This window comes from Oikopleura dioica, chromosome XSR, assembly GCF_907165135.1.
Source record: "Oikopleura dioica chromosome XSR, OKI2018_I68_1.0, whole genome shotgun sequence".
Taxonomy (NCBI): domain Eukaryota; kingdom Metazoa; phylum Chordata; class Appendicularia; order Copelata; family Oikopleuridae; genus Oikopleura; species Oikopleura dioica.
In genome coordinates, this window is record NC_137294.1 from 5273545 (window position 1) to 5293187 (window position 19643).

The following is a 19643-nucleotide window of genomic DNA, read 5'->3' on the forward strand; positions in this document are numbered from 1 at the left end:
AAAAGCACTCACTGATTCTAAAAAAGTCTTAAAAATTGTTGTTATATATATATAAACGGAGCGAATATAAAATGAAATTTCCAAATATTAAAATATTATAAATCCTCTTATAGGTAGGCCTCGATGTATCTTTAATAAAAGCGAGCGTTTATGATCAGCTTCCTATTTTTTGTCTGAGCCTTTTGTTTGACGAAGCTGCCGTTTTCTTGACTTTCAGTTGATTCTTATTCTTCTAGCTATCTCTAGTTATTTTTTGAGGTCTCTGAGCGAGGTGTCTGATTTTTAATGAATAGAAGGGGGGTCAACTTCCTCCGTGATTTTAGTAACTTGGTGATAGTAAACGGAGCCAGGCGAGTAGTATTCAAAAGGGCAGAAAGAGCTAAGTCGCGAGCTCCGTAGGGGCCACCTATGCTGTTCAGGCCAATTGGTCACTCCAATTTTAGCAGATTAGGTAAATGTGACTCAGTTACCCCAGTGTGCCGCCCAGCGAGTCACAACTCATCCCAGCTCACTTCTCTTACTCACGTGCTTCACGCAATACTGGAATTTGGTAAAGTTACCTGTTCGACTGCATAGTTCGTTTGAGATTCTCTTGATCAGGAAAACTGCTTGTGGGGAATGGAGATTTGCGAATTATATAGTCCACCGCGGAGCCGATAGCTCGATTTATTATATTTATTAATCCTCTGATGTGTCAGATGCTAGCCGATAAAAACTGTCCCCGCTCTTCTCATGAACCTGTTAATTAAAACTGTATGCTGGACATTGGCCATCGAACTGCCAAATCTAGCGCCTCTTACTTTCAATAATAACGAATTTACTTTGTTACGTGTATATTTATGTAGACTCCTTGTGTTTGCATTTAATCTTGAGCTTTTTTCATCAAGACTAACTTGAATAACAAAACTACAGGTAAGCATAGAGATTCTTCAAATTCTGACGTCCGTAACTTTCGCGTAAAATTCTAAATGAAACTCAAAAAAATTAATCTTCAGCCACGAATATGTTTTATTTACATTAAAAATATAAGTTCGGCTGCGTGTTACAGTTTTTTTATAAATGACTTCAGAAAATTAAAAAAGTATAAGATGCCAAGTTTAGCAACTGGAGCATGGCTTCGCCACACATCCGCAACAACCGCAGAGAAAGCATATTAAGATCCAAATGACTGAGAGCACGAGCAGCGATAGTACCACAGCGATAGCTGCTATCGAGCCAGTCGCTACGGTAGAAAAATGCGTCAAATTTCATAAAGAATTATTCTGTACTCACCCAGGTCGCAGTTTCCGGTGGATTCATTGAGAACCTGGCCAAATGGACACGAATCACTTGAAGAGCTGTTTGTCTGAATTCATATTTTATTAGATACAGTAAATACCGCTGGTCTGGGACGGTCCTAATTCACGAAAGCGTCCCAAACCAGCAGGATTTTCGCTTTCGACTCTCGGGCGCCACTTTCGCTTTCCGGGTAAAGCGGTCAGTTTAAAAACACTCGCCGTGGGCGCTTGCCTTTGATCCTTATTTTGCCCGACCGTCCCAAACTAGCACGATTTTTGAGCGTCCCAAACCAGCGGTATTTACTGTAGTTGACGGAAAAATCACTTCAGGTGAGGCCTAGAGTTTATAAAAGTCTTTAACTTTAGGAATTTTGTGATTTGAGATTTTGTATAAGAAATTATGCATACGGTTGCTGCTGTTGTCGTCGATTTTGTTGTCGTTGTCGACGTGGTTGTTATTATTCTTGTTGTTGTGGTGGTGACTTTATTTGTTGTCGTTGTTGAGACTTGTCGTGGAGTTGTGTCTGCTGTGTCAAAGAACCCAGATTCAACATTATTATTGTCGGTATTAAAATTGAGGCTGATCGTTGAAAAATCAGTCTTTGTTGTTGGAGCTTGAGTGCTCGTTGTTGTCGGATTGCCGTCGTCGTTCTCGCACTGTGTTTGCCCTGTACATTGACGGCATCGTTCTCGTTGATTTGCTTGGCAACTTGAATCGCTGCAGGTACTCCATTCCTGCCATTCTTGGCATGTTTCTACAGGAAATGAACAAGGTGGGTTGCATTGTTTTGATTCTTGAGCTTGGCCTGAGCATCCGTCTTCCCCAGGCACGCCATTTTGACAGACTCGTTGTCTTATCTGACTTCCCAGTCCACAGCTTACGGAGCAAGTGCTCCATGTGGACCAGGTCGCCCATGAACGATAAGGCACGCAGTCCCAATCATTACTTCCTCTTACGCGTTAGAACATCATTTTCAAAGTTTGGAAGGAAAATTTAGTCAAGGAAACGCTTTCCTGAAGCAAAAATCGATTCCTCGCAATAATTTGATAATGGGCAACCGGTCAATGTCTGCGAATTAATCTCATGTCTACAGGATGTTTCGTCATCTACAAATGCACAGTTATCATCTCTTAAATTTTACGATTTATAAGAGGAATTCTTCATTCTTGCGGTTAACTCAACTTACTTTTTTCGCACTGCAGTTGGTACTTCAAAACATTATCCTCTCTTAAAGTATGGCATACTTCTCCCGCAACGCATGCCGAGCAACTATCAATAATACTTTGTTGTGCATTTGTAGCTGTTAGAAAAATAAAGAAAAACATATTTCGAAGAACTAAGAATAATAGAAAATAGACGAACCTGTTTTACGTTTTGATGATTCTACAAAGCTTATTTTCCCAGATCATAAAAGACAGGTCGGGGGAAACGTTTTTACGGGCTCATAATGTTAGTTAATTACTCGCATTCATCAGCCGCAAGTTACTTAAGGACTCTTAGGAGGAGTATTACTAATACCGTATGTCATAGAATTTGCAATTCAGGAATATTTTTTTAAGTGTTTATGATTTTAATAAAAGAAGACGTGCAAGCCGCAGTGAACAGAAAAACGCGTGTGTGTTTTTCGAATAAACCTCGAAATTGAGCTCTAGAGTGCTTTTGTGAGAGACGTAGCTGTTTTCTTTCTGAATTATAGACCCGCACGAGGGATCAAGATGAACGAATTCAGAATAAATGAGATACAGTTGTCTTTGCTTTGTTCTTTTTCTTTTCGCACTCTGACATGGATCTACCGCGCGATTAACCACATCCCCGTGCCTTTTTTCTCGAACACTTCGTACGAAAAACGATGATCCTCATTCCTGGAAAGAGAGAAATCATGGGCCTCATTCAAAACGAACACAAATTGAAGGGTCAAGCAAAACTTATACAGGGCGGTATTCAAAAGTCTTTTGACAAGTTTCTAACGTTAAAGGATCGCCAAATTCGTTGGTATTTTTTCCAGAATTCTTTTGCATACGCCTGTTCGGAGCATTACCCAGACGATCTTCCGTCTTATCTTGACCCGAGATGGAAAGATGATAGGCAACAGGGAGCGAAAATATACTTGAATCTAAATCGAAGCTCAGAATATTTGTAAGAAAGCGTAAACCTGAGCTTCTTTCAGTCTCTTCTTCTTTATGATGCCGCTTATTCCCGTAAGTAAATTTGAAAAGCGCAAGAAATGATTTCTACTCAGATGGTGATAATCATATGCATGCTGTGCAGGTTCAACTGGGAAGCACGGAGACAAAGCAAACTGGCAGAGTCGGGCGTCGTCGAGGTAAACGAGCTCGCAGCCAGTGAGAACGATATCTAAGGTCATCACCAATAACGGCACGAAGGTTTCCGTTGCTGATGTCTGACTTTTTATACAATGCCCTGCGTGCGTTCTTCCTCAGCTACCGCTTTCTTGAATTATTAATAAAACAAAAACTCTTCGCTGATTTCTTGTAGCTACTTTGGAAAAGAAGATACTCTTCTAAATCACTTTTTAGAAGATTTTTCTCGGATATTTTTTTGATTATTGAAATTTTTCTTTGTGCCATTTTTTTTTAATTCTCTCTCAGTTTTCCATAAGTCGGTCTATGATGGTTTAGCTGGAGAGTTCTGAACTTCGTTGATCATCATGGAAACCATCTTATCGCATAGCTTTGCGATAGGGTTCAGTTTCACCATCTAAAAAATTCTATTTTCAAGAAACGAAAAGTCGTAAATTCAAAAAGAGTAAAACTATAAGTAAAAATTTCGTGCGAATCCTGCATAATGCAATTTGCAAGAATTAAAATATAAAGGAAATTACCATATATAAAAATTCTCTACAAACCTGGGAAGCTGCGAACTCAGAACCAAGTGCAGCAGCCTTTTCGAAGTCAGCAAGCGCTCCTTTCTCGTCGAGCTTGAGTTGTTTTAACAGCGCTCGTTGAAGAAATGCCTGGCAAGCGACGCTCCCTTTTCCTTGGCTGAGCTCTATTGCTTTGTCGAGCGAGCGGAAGGCGAGTTGGTCCTTCTTCAGAAGGCGGTAAGCCTGCGCAGTATCGTTGAAAGCTCCGGGATGGACTGGCAGCAGTTCTGTACGTTTAATTGAATTAATGAGGGGCACATGATTAACGCACCTTTTGCGCGCTCAAAAACAACGAGCGCATCCGCCGCCACCGCCGAAATTTGAGAATCGTCCATGCCCACCGCGAAATTGATGGCTTCTATCTTCCGAATCCCCTCAACCAGAAGATTTTTGTAAGTTCTCAGCTCGTCAGCATCAAACTGGGACTCAAACTGTAACAAGGTTCGCTTGGCCTCGGCTCGTTGCGCCGCACGAGACTTGATTGCGTCGAACGGCTATCAATTGAAATCAAGGAAGAGAAAACTCAAAACTCAAACCTGAGACGGGTCCAACAAGAGGGAGAGCACGTTTTGGTCTCCTTCTGAAATTTCTTTCCTCGTCATTTCTCAATTGTCTCTTTTATTTATTTTGATGAATTTTACGAAAGCCTTGGGCGTGTCAAACCAAGCCTTGGCAATCATTAATTACGATTAGATTATACATGAGTCATACTTTTGATCAAACTTGTGTCAATCAAAGAATTTTAAATATTACATCTTGAAAATCAGACATTCATCCTCCTATGAAGTTAAAAAAATAGGTCATATCGGTAAATACGCACACCGGTACCATTGAGCTTCGCGGATTAAGAGTGTTTTGGTTTTGTTTGCTCGGGTGGGCAAAGATAATTAATTTCGAAAAATTAAAACACAATTGAAATTAAAATAACCGAATTAGCGCTAAAAAGGCCGGATCAGAAGACAATGGGCGACGCGATGCTCCGTTGGAACTCATAAGGCCGAGGCTATTAAAAGCCATTCACAATCACTGAAAAGATCGTGGCAAGCTTGATTGGGGAGATTCGAATTAATGGCGGAAATTATACCGCACTCGGCTCTGATGCGTAATAACGTTGGTGGTGCGCGGTGGAGTTTGCGCAGTGAATTTGTCCAGGTGCAGCCGCCGCGTTAATTCGTTTTAACTCTCCCTATTCCGTCCAGACTGATGATTGTCGCTTAATTTGATTGCGGGCGCAGCGCAAGACACCTCCAATCGTGCAAATATAATATATTATAATGGGATAGATTAATAATTACCAACAGCTGCGTGTCTTTTTAATCTCCGAAGCCAAGCGGACAAAAACCAGAATTCCCAGGCCCGACATTTTTGAATTTTAATATTAAAAAAGTTAAATTCTAGTCAAAATTAAAAAAAAGTTGCCCGACGTAATTCTTCAGTTAATAAGCTCGATAAATGTTATAAATAAAAAGATAGCCTCAAAGAATATTTTTGATGAAAGAATATTGCACAAGAAGCTCTTTTTAGAGTCTAAAATTTAGACTGATAATTAGCAACAAAAAAAACGCACCCTGAAAGTTGGTATAATTTTGCGGGAATAATTGAATGTTATCAATCGGCTTTGCGAAACAAAAATTATTTAATTTTGCAAATAATTGTTTTCTCAGCTCTTCCTGTGCCCTGCACTGTACCCACGTGCCGGACGGGAGAATAAAGCGTATGTTTGGTGCTTGCCACGGGTTATTAATTCTCTAAGCGCTGCTCAGCCTTGCGGGAGTACTGCTTTGCTTCTCGGCCGATTGATGTTGCTGTACTGCGGTCGGAAAGGGTAATTAGTCGTCCGTAGAATGTGCAATTAAGGGATAATTAGTACTTTCTTCCGGCGCAGCCACTTCAACTTCTACTTTCGATACACGTGTCATTCATTCAACAGATAACAACTCAGCAGCTCCGGAAAACTCCAAATATCTGAAGGGTGTCAATACCGGAAGTCTCAAATCATTTTGGAGAAAGTGGTTTCGCCTATAAACGAGTTACCTGTTCAATTTGAAGTTCGTCGTTTTAGATGAAGAGTGTAATCAGTGCCTGGTGGAATGTTGTGGATACCATTGGCTAAAGAGTCGGACTGGCTTGATGTTGATTTCCGGCGCTAATTGGGGAGGATTTGGCGGCGCGGTGGTCTCGGGCGCCCTCTTATTCCTCCGCGCGCGCCACAAAATTCTTCGTTTTCGAAAAAATGAAAAAAATTAAAAATGACCGTGGTAGTAGCTCGTTAACGATCCAGTGATAAAGGATCTTATCACTGCTCCAGAGATATACATTCAGTCAGAGAGACAGAAAGAGAGACAGAGCGCGCCAGTCCCATGGGGGAAGGATGATGGAGAACGCCGCGCTGGAAGAGCAACCTCGCCCGCTCGAGCCTACTGTAGCTCCCGCTGAGGGAGACATACAGACAGAGACGCAGACAGAATCTCTCCTTAGCGGCATGCCCCCTTCTTCAGTTCTAGAGCAGTCTCCGGCGACCCCAGCAAGTAGCTCCCTCCAAAACAGTAATACGTATGTAGTACTAACTCATCTTCGGACTCTATTGATTACGATTCGGTTACGATTTGCGTGTTATTGTCGGAGTAAACTCTAAGAAGGGCAGATCGATCAGTGGCAGAGCACTGGCAGGGCGGTGATTAATCCAAATTAAAATAATTAGAAGCACTTTGGCAATTAGTTGATTAATACTCGCGCAATTATCTTAATTCCGCGCCAATTACAACAGATAAACCTGTAGAGAGAAAAAGAATGAGCTCGACTAGAACTCAACTGGCGAGCTCGTTTCTGCCGAGCAGCTAATCAAGTTACGGCTAATTGGATGATCTAATCAGCAACGTTGAGTCGTACTCCGCCGAGAAAAGCTCTCAACACCAAAAATATACTTCTCTGGTGGAGCTGTTTGTTGACAAATGATAGTTCTACACAACTAAAAATACTATACCTTCATCATTATTTCAGTTCTCGCACCACTTTTGAAATCAATAATTTAAGCTCATCTTGCTTATAAGTTATAACAAAATTGATTGAAAATTTTACTTACTAATAGGAATCTTACAATGCCATTCTTAAGATTCGCCCTTTCAAATGCCATATGTAAAAGTGTATTCGACCACAAAAGTCCAAAATGCGTTTGTGGATTCCGGAGTTGGTTAAAATCGACCACACGATCATTTTGCGTCTAATTTTACTTTTACTCATGTTTTGTGATGATGATTGGCTTTTTCAGCATTCTGCAGAGTCAGAAGAACGCAGACAAGACCCTCAAATGTCCAAAGTGCAACTGGCATTACAAATACATCGAGACGCTAGAAGCCCATATTAGGGAGAAACACTCAGAAGATCTTCTTCCAGGGAACGGCCGCTAAGATTTTTACGATTTTTCTCTATTTTCTATTATTGCATAAGCTTTTTCTTAAAAAGTCGACATAGAAGCATATTTTCAATTCATATTTTCAATTGATCAGAATTTACAGTGATTATTTTTGAAGAAAATCATTATTTTTGACGCTTTTTCGTGAACTTATTCTAGGAATCTCGAAAGTCTATTCTGCTTAGTTTCATGAAATAGACAATAATTAAAAGGATATTATATGTATTCGTACGATAACTTTTTCGCTGAATACTCGAACTCGATCGTAGATGAAATTATTGAAAAAGTCGTATTTCCTTTCCAAGGTGAATGCGAGCTTGGCTAATTGATTAATTAGGCAACTTAGAGAGACGATAATTAGATAATGATTAATTTATTAAGTTAAGTAATGCGAGCCTGGCTCGACGGCGGAAAGAAACGTACCAAGATCAATATTTAACGACGAAATTGTGAAAAGCGTGTTAATTGAAATTTGCTCAATTTTTAATTGGATCATTAATTCGCCACCGCCGGGCTCACCCGCCGCGGGCAAGTTTCAGAAAAAATAGTGTAATTTATGCAGCCGCGCCAAGATGCGAACAACTCGAATTGCCGCTTTTGCCGCGAAGGAAGGAAAGGTTCACTAAAGAGACATCTTACTGTGTGTTTTTTATTTTGCATTTCATAAATATTGGGGTTCAAGTTTAATTGGTTAATTAAGTTAAGATGGTTCGAGTCTGGAATGTAGATATTGCTGAGAAATGAATTTCTTTACAAGAACTTGAATGGCTAATTTTATTTTCACACACTAGTTTTGATATCAATAAAAAACTTAACGAATGCTTAGGATAGTCTTTTGATAGATCTTTTTACATAAATTTTTTCTATAAATTAGAGTAAGATCTATAAATAGAAAGCAATCGCTTTCTTACCGGCTTGCAAAATCCAAGATGCGAGGGCTTTTTCCACGGAACTTTTCGTTAGGAAATCGCACCTTCAATTTTTCAATTATCAGAATTTATGATCCATTATTTATGAATCCATTATGAATATTCATTTTTCATTCGAATTTAATTTGATAATTGTTAAGAAAAAGACGGGTTTATATAAAGAGATGAGAGTATGATTATTCTCCTAATTAACACTCAATCAAATAAGTTTTACGAATCAATACCGTAATAATGAATAAAAACGTAATGGTGAATCTTGTGGTCCGGAGTCACCCCCGTCTAGCTCGCGGAGAGTCCTACCCTTGTGGATACAAACCCTACCGCTGCGAGGTCTGTGGCTACAGCACCACCACCAAGGGCAACCTCACAATCCACCTTCAATCAGACAAGCACAGCAACAACGTTCGAGTCCTACAAGCAGCCGGAAAACTGCCAAAGCGAATAACCGTCATGCCGGAGTCGCAACTTCATCTGAGAACGGTAAGGAAGCTAGAATTCGGTCAGTCAAAGATGAATACAGTAATGCATTGGCCAACGTTTAGTATCACTCGATTTAATGAAGGCCGATAGCTCTTGCCGACTTGAAAGAGTCGCTTTTTCTATCGCAGCCAGTAATGATAGCTAATTAAAACCAAAGTGGCTATATAATTTGAGGTACATTGATGATCCTGCTAATCAATTCAACGGTTGAGAGATTTCTTATTTCTCTCCTCGAGGATAACTTCGTTGCCTCCCTAGTAGTAGATCGACATTCGCGACTACAACGGTGGAAGTTTACGATTTTTTAAGATTCTCCCCGAAGCGAGCGAAGAATCTTCCCGACCCTGGAAGTGTCCTCCTTGTGGATACTCTACCGCTGTCGCGTCAAATTTAAGGATTCACCTCAGCTCAGGTAAAAATCAACAGTGTCTATATTAGTGGTTGAAAAGAGGAGGAAAGTAGTTATTCACGATAAAAAATAGCAACTAAACTGTTCTTTCGTAAATTGATCTTTGCGTTAAGCAGATTTAGGGAAACATCAATCAACAGTAGCAGTGCTGGACAGCATCTTTTTCTGCGGAATCTGCTCGAAGTTTATGAGCGATTCACTGGAGTCGCTCGAGGCACACGTGAACAGCTGGCGTCAGATCGAGGAAGAGGTAGCTCTGGCACAGCAAGACGACAACTTCGTGTGCACGCTGTGCTCCTACCAAACGCAGGTAAGCAATCAAAAAGCCATTTTTGGAGTTGCTTTCCGGTCGCAGTCCCACATCAGAAGGCTAATTAGGCGTTAGGGTGCTCTCCATGTTAATTAATTAAAAAATTGCTGGCGAGGATGAAAAGCTCCCACCGCGCTGTGCTTGGCGCCAGCACCACCGCCATCTTCAAAGGCCAGCGCCGCGGGAAATCATCTCTAGCCACTTTGGAAACCAAAAGCTAACAATTACAACCAAAATTAATACATTTTAACGTTATCCCAATTATCTTCATCGATTTTAGAGGAAAAGGTAGAATTCGATCTTACAATTAATAATTGTTTGATATATTAATAATAAGTTTGGACGTAAAATTGTGCGTAAAAATGATCGATTGGTTTTTACTGGTTGGGGCTCTGGGCTGGAGCGAATGCGACTTGCGCCGAAGCCGTTTCGGCACCAATTCGGCATCACATTAAATAATTGAGTGGCTAAGTGCAATTAGTCCCAGCACTAACTCCTTCAGTCGCCCGAGACACTGATTCGAGCAAGAGAACAATAGTACACGCTGGAAGGAATGCGCGCACTGCCCTCCGCGTATTTGCACTTTGTTTATTGTATTTATTCGGCGTCCTCGCTGCCAGCGTCGAAGTGCATTTAATCAGCTATTCATTTTAATCAAATATTTAATTTGCAATTTGCACGAAAGCTGATTATGCCCAATCAAATGGCCAAGACCATTCCAGGCCCGACACGAAATTACGCTTTTTACACTCACTCTAGATTTCTCAAAAGTTAGACAAGAACACGAGAGAAAATAAGAAACACTACACCTTGGGATAAAATAAGACCGAGGCGACTGAATATGCTATGTCTATAAAAAGATCTTTTCATAGAATATCTTTTCTAGCCAAAAACTTCTTGAAGCCAATTAATTCGATCAAAATGACCAATTCAGGCTGAGGTGTCTAATTCTCCTCCCCTGACTGTAGCGACCTGTCTTTCCTTGTACTGATTATAAATAGTTAAGGCCCCTGACGCCAGTTACTGTGGCACAGTAGTGATACAACAGTTACTGTTCAATTATCGCTGCCAGGATGTGTTTTTACGTCTGCGTGACAATAAGTGCATTGCAAATTTGATTGGGCATTTTATTTCTGATCGAATCGCGAATCCACTTTTCAATCTTGTTTTTAAAGAGACCAAAAAAGCGAAAATTAAAATTAACTTTTTCATTTTTTCAGCTGAAGTCGAACTTTACGATTCACTGCAAAACCGACAAGCACATCAGTAGACAGCAGCTAGCCGCGCACATTCGAGAAGGAGGTCCTCAGAACGAGTGGAGACTCAGGTTTGCTTTCCTTTCCATTTACCCGTAATTACGTAATGTAGGTATCTTCCACAGGGCTTGCAACTGGTCTGCCAGCTCTGTCAGTTCACCGCCGCCAGTTGGGACGGGTTAAAGCTACATGCTGCCAGTGAGAAGCACATTCATCACGTTCAACTTTACCAGGTAAATCGAGCAGTTGAGATCCATTCAAGAGTTTTTTCATTGATTTTCGTTACTTTCAAAATGTAGGAAAATATTGACGTGTTCGTTTTTGTGATTGAGAATGGGGCGGTATTTGCTCAGTTTTCCCATAAAGGTGGAGGGACATTTGCAGAGGAAGAGCCGCTGCGGAACCAAATGTTTTAGTCCATAATTACTAGGTGTAATTGTAGAAAAATGGACCCCATGATCGCACTTGTAAAACTCCAATTATGATGCAGATTTAGAATCCCCAGGTCGCGGCGAACATTTTGATACCAAGGTCACCGGAATCAGACTTGATTTTCGACCGATAATGAGCATCTGAAGTCCCCAAATGAGCGCTAGAAATTTTCGAGCGGCCGGAAAGGCATGAATACTCCATCCAGTCATTTAACCAATAGTCCCAGTTTGTAGAGCAGGTTCTATTCTACTAGAATCAATTCACAGAAGTTGTGAACAGGGACTCTTGTAAGGACCAGCGCCGAAAGAGGCCCCCAAAAGGTGCAAAATCGAGGTGAAATCGTGAGTGCGAGTTCTCGGAAACCAAATTTGGCATTGATTTCCCCATTTTTCGGCTTCTTCTGGCGCTCATTCTCACTAGAGTCCCTGTTCACAACTTCTGTGAATTGATTCTAGGAGAATTGAACCTGCTCTACAAACTGAGACTATTGGTTGAATGACTAGATGGAGTATTCATCCCTTTCCTGGCGCTCGAAGATTTCTAGCGCTCATTTTGGGACTTCAGATGCTCATTATCGGTCGAAAATCTAGTCTGATTCCGGTGATCTTGGTATCAAAATGATCGCCGCGACCTGGGGATTCTAAATCTGCATCATAATTGGAGTTTTACAAGGGCGATCATGGGGTCCATTTTTCTACCATTACACCTAATAATTACTCTCGACGGGCTGTTATCAGGAGATAGGCCGAGATCCTGGCCCGGCGCGGGCGAAACATTTTAATCGTCGGGTGGCCCCTTATCATCACATCGCACCCCGTCGGGTCGCACTGATTATAACCTGCCGAGCTCCAAATTATACAGAACGCGGCGAAAGCAAAAATGAACATCAGATTATATAGTTTCTCCCCTATCTCGATTTTATCCGCCATGGAGTTTTTCTCGAATTTCAGTCATTGATTAGAAAATGCTAACTGTACTCAACCTCGTTTTGGCATTTAGCGACTTGGGTGAAAATAATCAAAACAAGGCACTCGAAACCATTTGATAAATTTGCTATGTTGGTTGTTAGAGGATTAAAATGAGTTGATTGGAAATGCAAAATTAGAAGTGATAGAAAGTAGCAAGCTATATTCGGTGGCGAGGAAGGGAGATCGATCTTCTCCTGATGAGGTGCGGAGGAGATGATCCACTGTCGACGAGATGATCCTCAGCTGCCTTTCTACTTTTGTCAAACCAGATTCGCGGATAATTTCGCGCAATTGTTATATATTAATCACTCATTAATTCAAGTCATTAATCAGAGAATCAATACGCCTGCTATTCAACCAGAAAAGAGTAATTGCAGCGTTGCTCACTCATTTGAACTAACACTTTTCTTTTCAACAGAGAGGACCGAGCAGTGCGCAAATAAAAATGAATACTTTGAATTGAATGAATCTTGAGATATTCGTTTAGAAAGTAAAGGAGCATCAACTCTCGCCCGAGTGTTCCGCGTGCGGCCAAGTCTTCAAATCGAAGCTGGAACAAGTTCGACACGCTATGGACAGCAACCACCCACTGAAACTGCCCCAAACTAAAGGTATGAACTGCTTGAACCTGGCTATTTTAAATGGCTACTCGGAAACGAAAGATTCTAGTGGAGATTTCTCCGAGAAGCTCTGCTTTGTTTTCTCTATTTTCCTGTGGTTCTGTTATAAAACGCATGTATATAAGTGTAAATCCCGTAACTAACAGTAATTAGATGGAGACGCTCCGAACTTTCAAAATGGAGCAAGCGACGAGCATCCCTGCCCACTTTGCCTGGTAAGTCGTTCTATCACTTCGCTCGGGTTTGTGTTTACTGTTGGCGCTTGAGCGGAAGAGGCTCACCCCGGATTTTCCCGCATTTTTGTGAGGAAGACAACAATTAGCCATGTTGGCGGTTGTTGTTATTGTGAATCAATTGAGGCAATTTGGATGTGCGCGGATTGCGCTAATTTAGTCGGGCGCGGGCGATTGCGTGGCTTAGTACTTGATCCTGTAGAAAGTGGATCTGGTTAATTTTATTCGCATTTCGTGGGGCAGGTTTCGAGTATCCCGCCTGTCTGAATTAAAATTTGATCGCTTTGGATAATTTCATTATGTGTGAAATTCGATCGATTAATAATTAATGATGATTAAGTGATGTACCCAAAAAGTCAGCCGGGGCGGCATTTGTGGCTCCGTCCGACACCCGCAAGTTGATCCATTAAACTCATCCCGTTAATGGACGCCTAATTACAACTGACTGACATCACCTCCGCCAAATAGCCAGCGAATTAATGCCTTCTTGTTCAGGAGGCGATCTCGGAGAAGAAACTCGAGCTCCACCTGCGCCACACTCACCAGGTCTGCCCAGAAGTCGCTCAGCGTCTCGTCTTCCAACAGTCCAATCAGTTCAACCCTTACTGCGCTCCCAAGATGGCGGCGCAACCCTTCAACGGCCTACTCAACAAACTTGTGCAGCGAGCCTCAACAACAACTTTCGACAACGAGCTCCAACGCCAACTGCACCAAATGGCCCCAACTCCACCCGCACAGCCACCATCGGTTCAACAACTCATCCAGCAGCTCAACGCCAAAGCCACTCCTCCGCCCGTTGCAAATCAACTACAAATGGACTGGGCACAGCGTTTATCGGCGAGCGCCGGAGCTGCGATGAATCCTATCCTTGCCCAGCTCATTCTAAACCAGTTTCAATCCGCCAGCGACACAAGTCAGAATGAGCAGAAAGTAAAGAAGGAAGAGGAAAATGAGGCGTCGCGCAAATCCTCTATCGACAACAACCAGGATACGGCGGAGTTTTCGGATGAAGAGAATCAAAATCCGCTTCAGATCGTCGAAATGGAAAATGAAGAGACAAAGAAGTCGGAGAACAACTCTGAGTCTAGGAGCAATAATTCCGCAGCAAACTCAGAGAACGGAAATTCCACAAAAGAGGAGGGGAATCGACGAATGCGCACTTTGATCTCTCCCGAGCAAGCGGAGATCCTCTACCAGGAGTATTTGAAGGTAACTCTAGCGTCTTAAGCCGACAGTAATGAAGCATCATCGAATAATTGCCCGGGCTATTAGTCAACGTAGCGTTTGCTATTTCTCTTCTCCCTTCGCGAAAATGACCTAATTGCAGCTTATTTGGTTCCAAAAGGTTCAGCCTGCAAGGTGCTACCGAAACAGTTCTAATTGCTGAGCCTTTGAAACAAGTGTATAATTTACCGCAAATTAACTCATGGCAGCATCGGTTTACGGCGTGCCGACCATAATTATCCATTTTCGCACCCGGCAAGGGCAAAAATCACCAATTAATCATCCTCAGCCGTGCCCTTCCGCGAACGCTTGTGATGGGCAACCGCCTAAACGTTCCGAGCTAACTTTTCAATTTGTATTCTAGGACAATTGCCCTCCTCGCCATCGTTTGGAAGATATCGCGCAAAGCACCGGTCTTAAACGACGAGTGGTTCAGGTCTGGTTCCAAAACACACGTGCTAGAGAACGAAAGGGACAGTATCGCTCAGTCTCACACTTCGCCAGCGCCAAGAAACAGGGCGTCAATCCCATAAGCAGTAACTCGCTACTCAGCTTGGCTGGAATGAGCGCTAGAAGTCAACAGAACGAAAAAGATCTTGATCGTAAGTGTCCGCTGATGGCGCTGTTTTATCCCAGCCAATCAGAAATTAGTACTTATCTAAAAATTTATTCAAGTATCTGAATCTGGCTCTAAGAGCTATCCTGCTTCACCTGAAGGATTTGGCCTTTCCTCGCTCGACGATGACTCTGCACTGCCTACAATGCTGAAGCTCTCGCAAAAGAAAACCTTCGCCAACAACAACTACGTGAAAACACCCAGTCCGGGCAGCCAAGCGACAGGAAGACTGAGTGCGGATGGATCAGAATCAGGCCAGAAACGTTCTCGAACTCAGCTTTCCCAAGGCCAGGTGATGGCAATGCAGAGCACCTTCGAAATGTACAGAAGCCCTAGTTTGGCCGAATGCGAAATTCTTGGCAATGGAATTGGCCTTGCTAGACGCGTTGTACAGGTATTTACAGTAAAATTTAGCTGAAGAAAAAATCAAAGCGGCTAATCGAATAAGTAACTGCGGGGGTGTTTTTAGTTGCGGATGAACGTAATCAAGTCTTGCTAATTAGTTTATATGAAATATCGTATTAGGCTTAGCTTGGGAACGGTGGGAGAGTTTTGTGTTGTGCGCTGAGCACTGAAACATTGATGTTTTGCAAGCTAATCTCGTTAGATGCCTCTACAGACTTAGATTTTGGCAGCGCTTGAATTTAATGAATACCTGTGAGTCGGGCATTGTCGGATCGGAACTTTGTATTTCCCCCGTCCGCTAGAACTCGCAGCTGCTCTGGCTGAGTGCATAAGTTACCCCTTGCGCACTGTTTAATTAATGCTGGGGCTTTGCCGTGAGTGCGCGCAAACCCTATCATTAACTCATTTAAAGGTTTTTACGATTAAATACGCTGCTTCCAAATATTCGTAAAGAGAATTCGTCGCGGTAAAGGAATTGTGGTGATTTGTGCATTAGACTTAATCTCGCAAGATTACCGCCGCCGGTTAAACGGCGCCCGCTAGCAACTGATGCATCAAGGGTGCACGCTCTAGAATACCTTTTTTCTCGCATATGGTGACACTTTTGTTTTATGGCATGGCATAATTATAATTATAATAAAGCAAGAAATCTATGTTCAGAGATTGTTTCTTTATGCATTTTTGTTCTGAGCAAATAGCTTAGGAAAGATAATTGAGCTTGTCTAGAGATAGTATCTTGAATTACACGAATGAGTTACTGTAACTAACAGACCTTTCGTATGTGACGTTTAATGTTTCTAGCAAAGATTTGACATATGAAAATTTGCGCAATGAGAAGAAAATATTCTGGGCCACCCTAGGACCGCGCAACACTCTCCTCTCAATTCAGTGCGACCACACGGTGATTAATGGACGCAGCGAGGGATTACCGGGACCAGTTAAACCCCAATCACCGACAAAAATTACTAGTAAAATACGTCTTCGGGAAAAGCTACCGCTAAACCCTTAATTTTGGCCGCAATGGTGCGTGCGCTAGGAGCTCGATATAAGTCGCCTAGTTAGCCTAATGAGTTGCATGCCCAGCGCCGGCCGGGCAGACTATATCGGCAGTAAGACCCCATAATTCCGCCGTTAAATTATAGTCATTTCTGGAATTATAATTATATATTCGATATTCATCAAATGAGCCGCGCGTGGTTGATTGAGCCTCCCATCGCAGTACTCACATTAGACTCTTACTCATCACCATGTTTCAGGTTTGGTTCCAGAATCACCGCGCAAAGGAGCGCCGAAACCGTGCCGCCAGAGGAGAAACTCCGGAACCACCTTCTCCGGAGCCGCCGAAGGTGTGCTCTATTTGCAACGTTCCAATTGAAGGCCATACGGTATGATACAATATAAAAAAAAAGTATATATACAATTTTTCAAGGAGCTCCGTGAACATCTTTTCTCCGCTGCTCACATCAACCAGCTAAAGATCACGCAGGGAATCACAAACAACCCAAGTCCCCCTTCTTCCGTCACCGTGGATGGCGGACTGGAAAGTAATAATTTGTTGGGCAATATACTCGGAGGACAGAACAGCCAGGCAATGGCAAACTTCACGATATTCGCCAATATCCAGCGCATCATGGCGTCGCATGGGCTCGCCGCAACTGGCGTTAACCCTGCCCCGCTCGTCAACCCACTAACAAGCGAGCTCCCCTCTTCTGCCACAGTTTGCGAAGTGAACGAATCGGAGAACTGATAATAATACGACCCTCTCGCAATTCCCAAGTTCAAAAATCATTGTGACTTTGACAGACAGACAATCAGCTATTTATTCATTCATTTTATTTTCAACTCACGAACATGCACTGTACTGTAAATACGCAAGAATTATAAAGTCCTCATTCACCTCTATTATCTTATTATACATAGGCTTACCGCGGCTAGAAGCTATTTTCCAGGTTCTTTTGAATAATCTCACCAAACTACGAATACATATACTTCAAGACACGCTTGGAAAAGTTGATCAATTAGATTTTTCAAAATGGATCTTCTTGTTGCTTTTTTTGACAGATTTTTGTGGAGAAAATTGGCACTCATATCAGTTGAAGCCAATTTTGAGCACCTGCTAGTTTGATTTTGATAATTTTGTGCATACCAAGTGAAAGTTGAGGTCAGCCTGAATCGATAGAGTCAAAAATTTTATGCCAACTTAGTTTTTCACACTTTCCCAGGGCTCCAAAGTTGACCAAGACTGTCAGATCTGAAATTTCAGAAATATCAAATTCTGATATAGGGGTGCTATGATGACGTTCTATAGCTTAAATGAAAGCTTATGATTCACTTGATTCAGTGAGGCGGTATTTTTCAACCAGCCGGTCATTCTCGCGGTTCATCGCGGTTCACTTCGATTTTTGCATTTTTTCACGTTGTAACCAAATTTTAACTAATAAAAACTCGGCCAGTTAATGGCCACTTATAGTCACCTTTGGTCTAGTTCGGCCGGAGGACCCCGGAGGACCTCCCTGCTGGAAGACCATGACGATTTTCAATAAGGATTTCTGAGTGACTTCTGACCCTCCTTTTTATGAGCTAATTGAAAAGAGCGTAAAAGTTATCCCAGATTTCCCAGGAAAAGGATGAAATTCCGAAGAAATAGCTTCATGACACGTGACTGAAGTCCCAAAAGTACCAAAACTTTCCCGCCCGGGCATTTTCGACTCGTCTGAGATACAAGAGCTTGTAATAGCTCAAAATGATCGTCTTGGCGAGCTCTTGGTGGGCATCATATTTTCATCCCTCTTCAACCCTTTTTCATCCCTTTATCTATTGCTCGAAAAAAGAAATTTAAAAAATGCGTTGAAAAGGGATGAAAACTTAATGCCCACCAAGAGCTCGCAGAGACGATTATTTTGAGCTATTACAAGCCTTATCAGCTCAGACGAGTCGAAAATGCTCGAGCGGGAAAGTTTGAGTTTTTGGGACTTCAGTCACGTGCCATCGCATCATTCTTTCGAAAATTTCATCCTTTTCCTGGGAAATCTGGGATAACTTTTACGCTCTTTTCAATGAGCTAATAAAAGGGAGGTCAGGATTTCACTCAGAAATCCTTATTGAAAATCGTCCATCCGCTGGAAGACCAATATTAAAATATTCAATATATGGCCGCGCTCGGCCAGTAAATGGCCACCTATGGCCAACAGTGGTCTAGTTCGGCCGGAGGAACCCCGGAGGACTTCCCAGGTGGAAGACTATCAGCTAAAAGACCAAAATTATATAATCCTATGGAATGCCTTGCTGGGCTAAGAATTGAAACTTTAGGCAAACTTTGGTCACTTTTTGCCGGAGGACCCCCGGAGGACCCCTTTTGCCGGATGACAATCTACTAAAAGAGGTCCGTTTATTCTTTTAAATCAGAGTCAGGGCGAAGCCGACCCGAAGGGGAAGCAACGCCCGTTTATTATTTTAAATCAGAAGCAGGGCGAAGCCGACCCGAAGGTGAGGCCACGCCCGATTATTCTTTTCAATCAGAGTCAGGGCGAAGCCGACCCGAAGGGGAGGCCACGCCCGTTTATTCTTTTAAATCAGAGTCAGGGCGAAGCCGACCCGAAGGGGATGCCACGTCCGTTTATTCTTTTAAATCAGAGTCAGGGCGAAGCCGACCCGAAGGGGAAGCAACGCCCGTTTATTATTTAAAATCAGAAGCAGGGCGAAGCCGACCCGAAGGGGAGGCCACGCCCGTTTATACTTTTCAATCAGAGTCAGGGCGAAGCCGACCCGAAGGGAGGCCACGCCCGTTTATACTTTCAATCAGAGTCAGGGCGAAGCCGACCTGAAGGAGGCCACGCCCGATTATTCTTTTCAATCAGAGTCGGGGCGAAGCCGACCCGAAGGGAGGCCACGCCCGATTATTCTTTCAATCAGAGTAAGGGCGAAGCCGACCCGAAAGGGAGGCAACGCCCATTAATTATTTTAAATCAGAAGCAGGTCGAAGCCGACCCGAAGGGGAGGCCACGCCCGATTATTCTTTTCAATCAGAGTCAGGACAAAGCCGACCCAAAGGGGAAGCCACGCCCGATTTTTTTTTTCAATCAGAGTCAGGGCGCCTCTGATTTAAAAGAATAAACGGACGTGGCATCCCCTTCGGGTCGGCTTCGCCCTGACTCTGATTTAAAAGAATAAACGGGCGTGGCCTCCTT

General features: G+C 42.6%; 4 protein-coding genes across 4 annotated transcripts; 2 read left to right on the forward strand and 2 right to left on the reverse strand.

The window, feature by feature from the left end:
• Positions 1-1037: 1037 nt before the first annotated feature.
• Positions 1038-3643, reverse strand: LOC145708941 (uncharacterized). Its single transcript, XM_081786633.1, has 4 exons — positions 3579-3643; positions 1686-2223; positions 1273-1345; positions 1038-1222 (listed from the first exon to the last, which is right to left on the reverse strand). Exons 1-4 carry the CDS (start codon positions 3641-3643, stop codon positions 1098-1100), a joined length of 801 nt encoding a protein of 266 aa, XP_081642759.1. The 3' UTR covers positions 1038-1097.
• A 228-nt stretch (positions 3644-3871) lies between these two features.
• LOC145707997 (tetratricopeptide repeat protein 36-like) lies at positions 3872-4806 on the reverse strand. Its single transcript, XM_081785601.1, has 4 exons — positions 4699-4806; positions 4434-4656; positions 4145-4389; positions 3872-3996 (listed from the first exon to the last, which is right to left on the reverse strand). Exons 1-4 carry the CDS (start codon positions 4762-4764, stop codon positions 3904-3906), a joined length of 627 nt encoding a protein of 208 aa, XP_081641727.1. The 5' UTR covers positions 4765-4806; the 3' UTR covers positions 3872-3903.
• A 1625-nt stretch (positions 4807-6431) lies between these two features.
• Positions 6432-7569, forward strand: LOC145708942 (uncharacterized). The gene is made up of 2 exons (XM_081786634.1): positions 6432-6715; positions 7431-7569. The coding sequence occupies exons 1-2, from the start codon at positions 6534-6536 to the stop codon at positions 7567-7569; spliced, it is 321 nt and encodes a 106-aa protein (XP_081642760.1). The 5' UTR covers positions 6432-6533.
• A 1165-nt stretch (positions 7570-8734) lies between these two features.
• LOC145708943 (uncharacterized) lies at positions 8735-17787 on the forward strand. Its single transcript, XM_081786635.1, has 12 exons — positions 8735-8983; positions 9293-9395; positions 9515-9702; positions 10923-11029; positions 11071-11191; positions 12846-12969; positions 13132-13193; positions 13707-14420; positions 14800-15037; positions 15111-15445; positions 16713-16841; positions 16886-17787. The coding sequence occupies exons 1-12, from the start codon at positions 8735-8737 to the stop codon at positions 17201-17203; spliced, it is 2688 nt and encodes an 895-aa protein (XP_081642761.1). The 3' UTR covers positions 17204-17787.
• The last annotated feature ends 1856 nt before the right edge of the window (positions 17788-19643 follow it).

What these genes read in the sequence shown, in the direction of transcription:
- LOC145708941 (XM_081786633.1), bottom strand. Translation starts at nt 3,643, where the DNA reads ATGACCTTAGATATCGTTCTCACTGGCTGCGAGCTCGTTTACCTCGAC. An exon ending in GACGACGCCCGACTCTGCCA is followed by an intron (nt 2,224 to 3,578) that starts GTTTGCTTTGTC and finishes CGTAAGAGGAAG; the next exon opens with TAATGATTGGGACTGCGTGC. An exon ending in CACCGGAAACTGCGACCTGG is followed by an intron (nt 1,223 to 1,272) that starts GTGAGTACAGAA and finishes TTTCTACCGTAG; the next exon opens with CGACTGGCTCGATAGCAGCT.
- LOC145707997 (XM_081785601.1), bottom strand. Translation starts at nt 4,764, where the DNA reads ATGACGAGGAAAGAAATTTCAGAAGGAGACCAAAACGTGCTCTCCCTC. An exon ending in TCTTGTTGGACCCGTCTCAG is followed by an intron (nt 4,657 to 4,698) that starts GTTTGAGTTTTG and finishes TTCAATTGATAG; the next exon opens with CCGTTCGACGCAATCAAGTC. An exon ending in TGTTTTTGAGCGCGCAAAAG is followed by an intron (nt 4,390 to 4,433) that starts GTGCGTTAATCA and finishes TTAAACGTACAG; the next exon opens with AACTGCTGCCAGTCCATCCC.
- LOC145708942 (XM_081786634.1), top strand. Translation starts at nt 6,534, where the DNA reads ATGATGGAGAACGCCGCGCTGGAAGAGCAACCTCGCCCGCTCGAGCCT. An exon ending in TCCCTCCAAAACAGTAATAC is followed by an intron (nt 6,716 to 7,430) that starts GTATGTAGTACT and finishes TGGCTTTTTCAG; the next exon opens with CATTCTGCAGAGTCAGAAGA.
- LOC145708943 (XM_081786635.1), top strand. Translation starts at nt 8,735, where the DNA reads ATGAATAAAAACGTAATGGTGAATCTTGTGGTCCGGAGTCACCCCCGT. An exon ending in ATCACGTTCAACTTTACCAG is followed by an intron (nt 11,192 to 12,845) that starts GTAAATCGAGCA and finishes ATATTCGTTTAG; the next exon opens with AAAGTAAAGGAGCATCAACT. An exon ending in TCTACCAGGAGTATTTGAAG is followed by an intron (nt 14,421 to 14,799) that starts GTAACTCTAGCG and finishes TTTGTATTCTAG; the next exon opens with GACAATTGCCCTCCTCGCCA.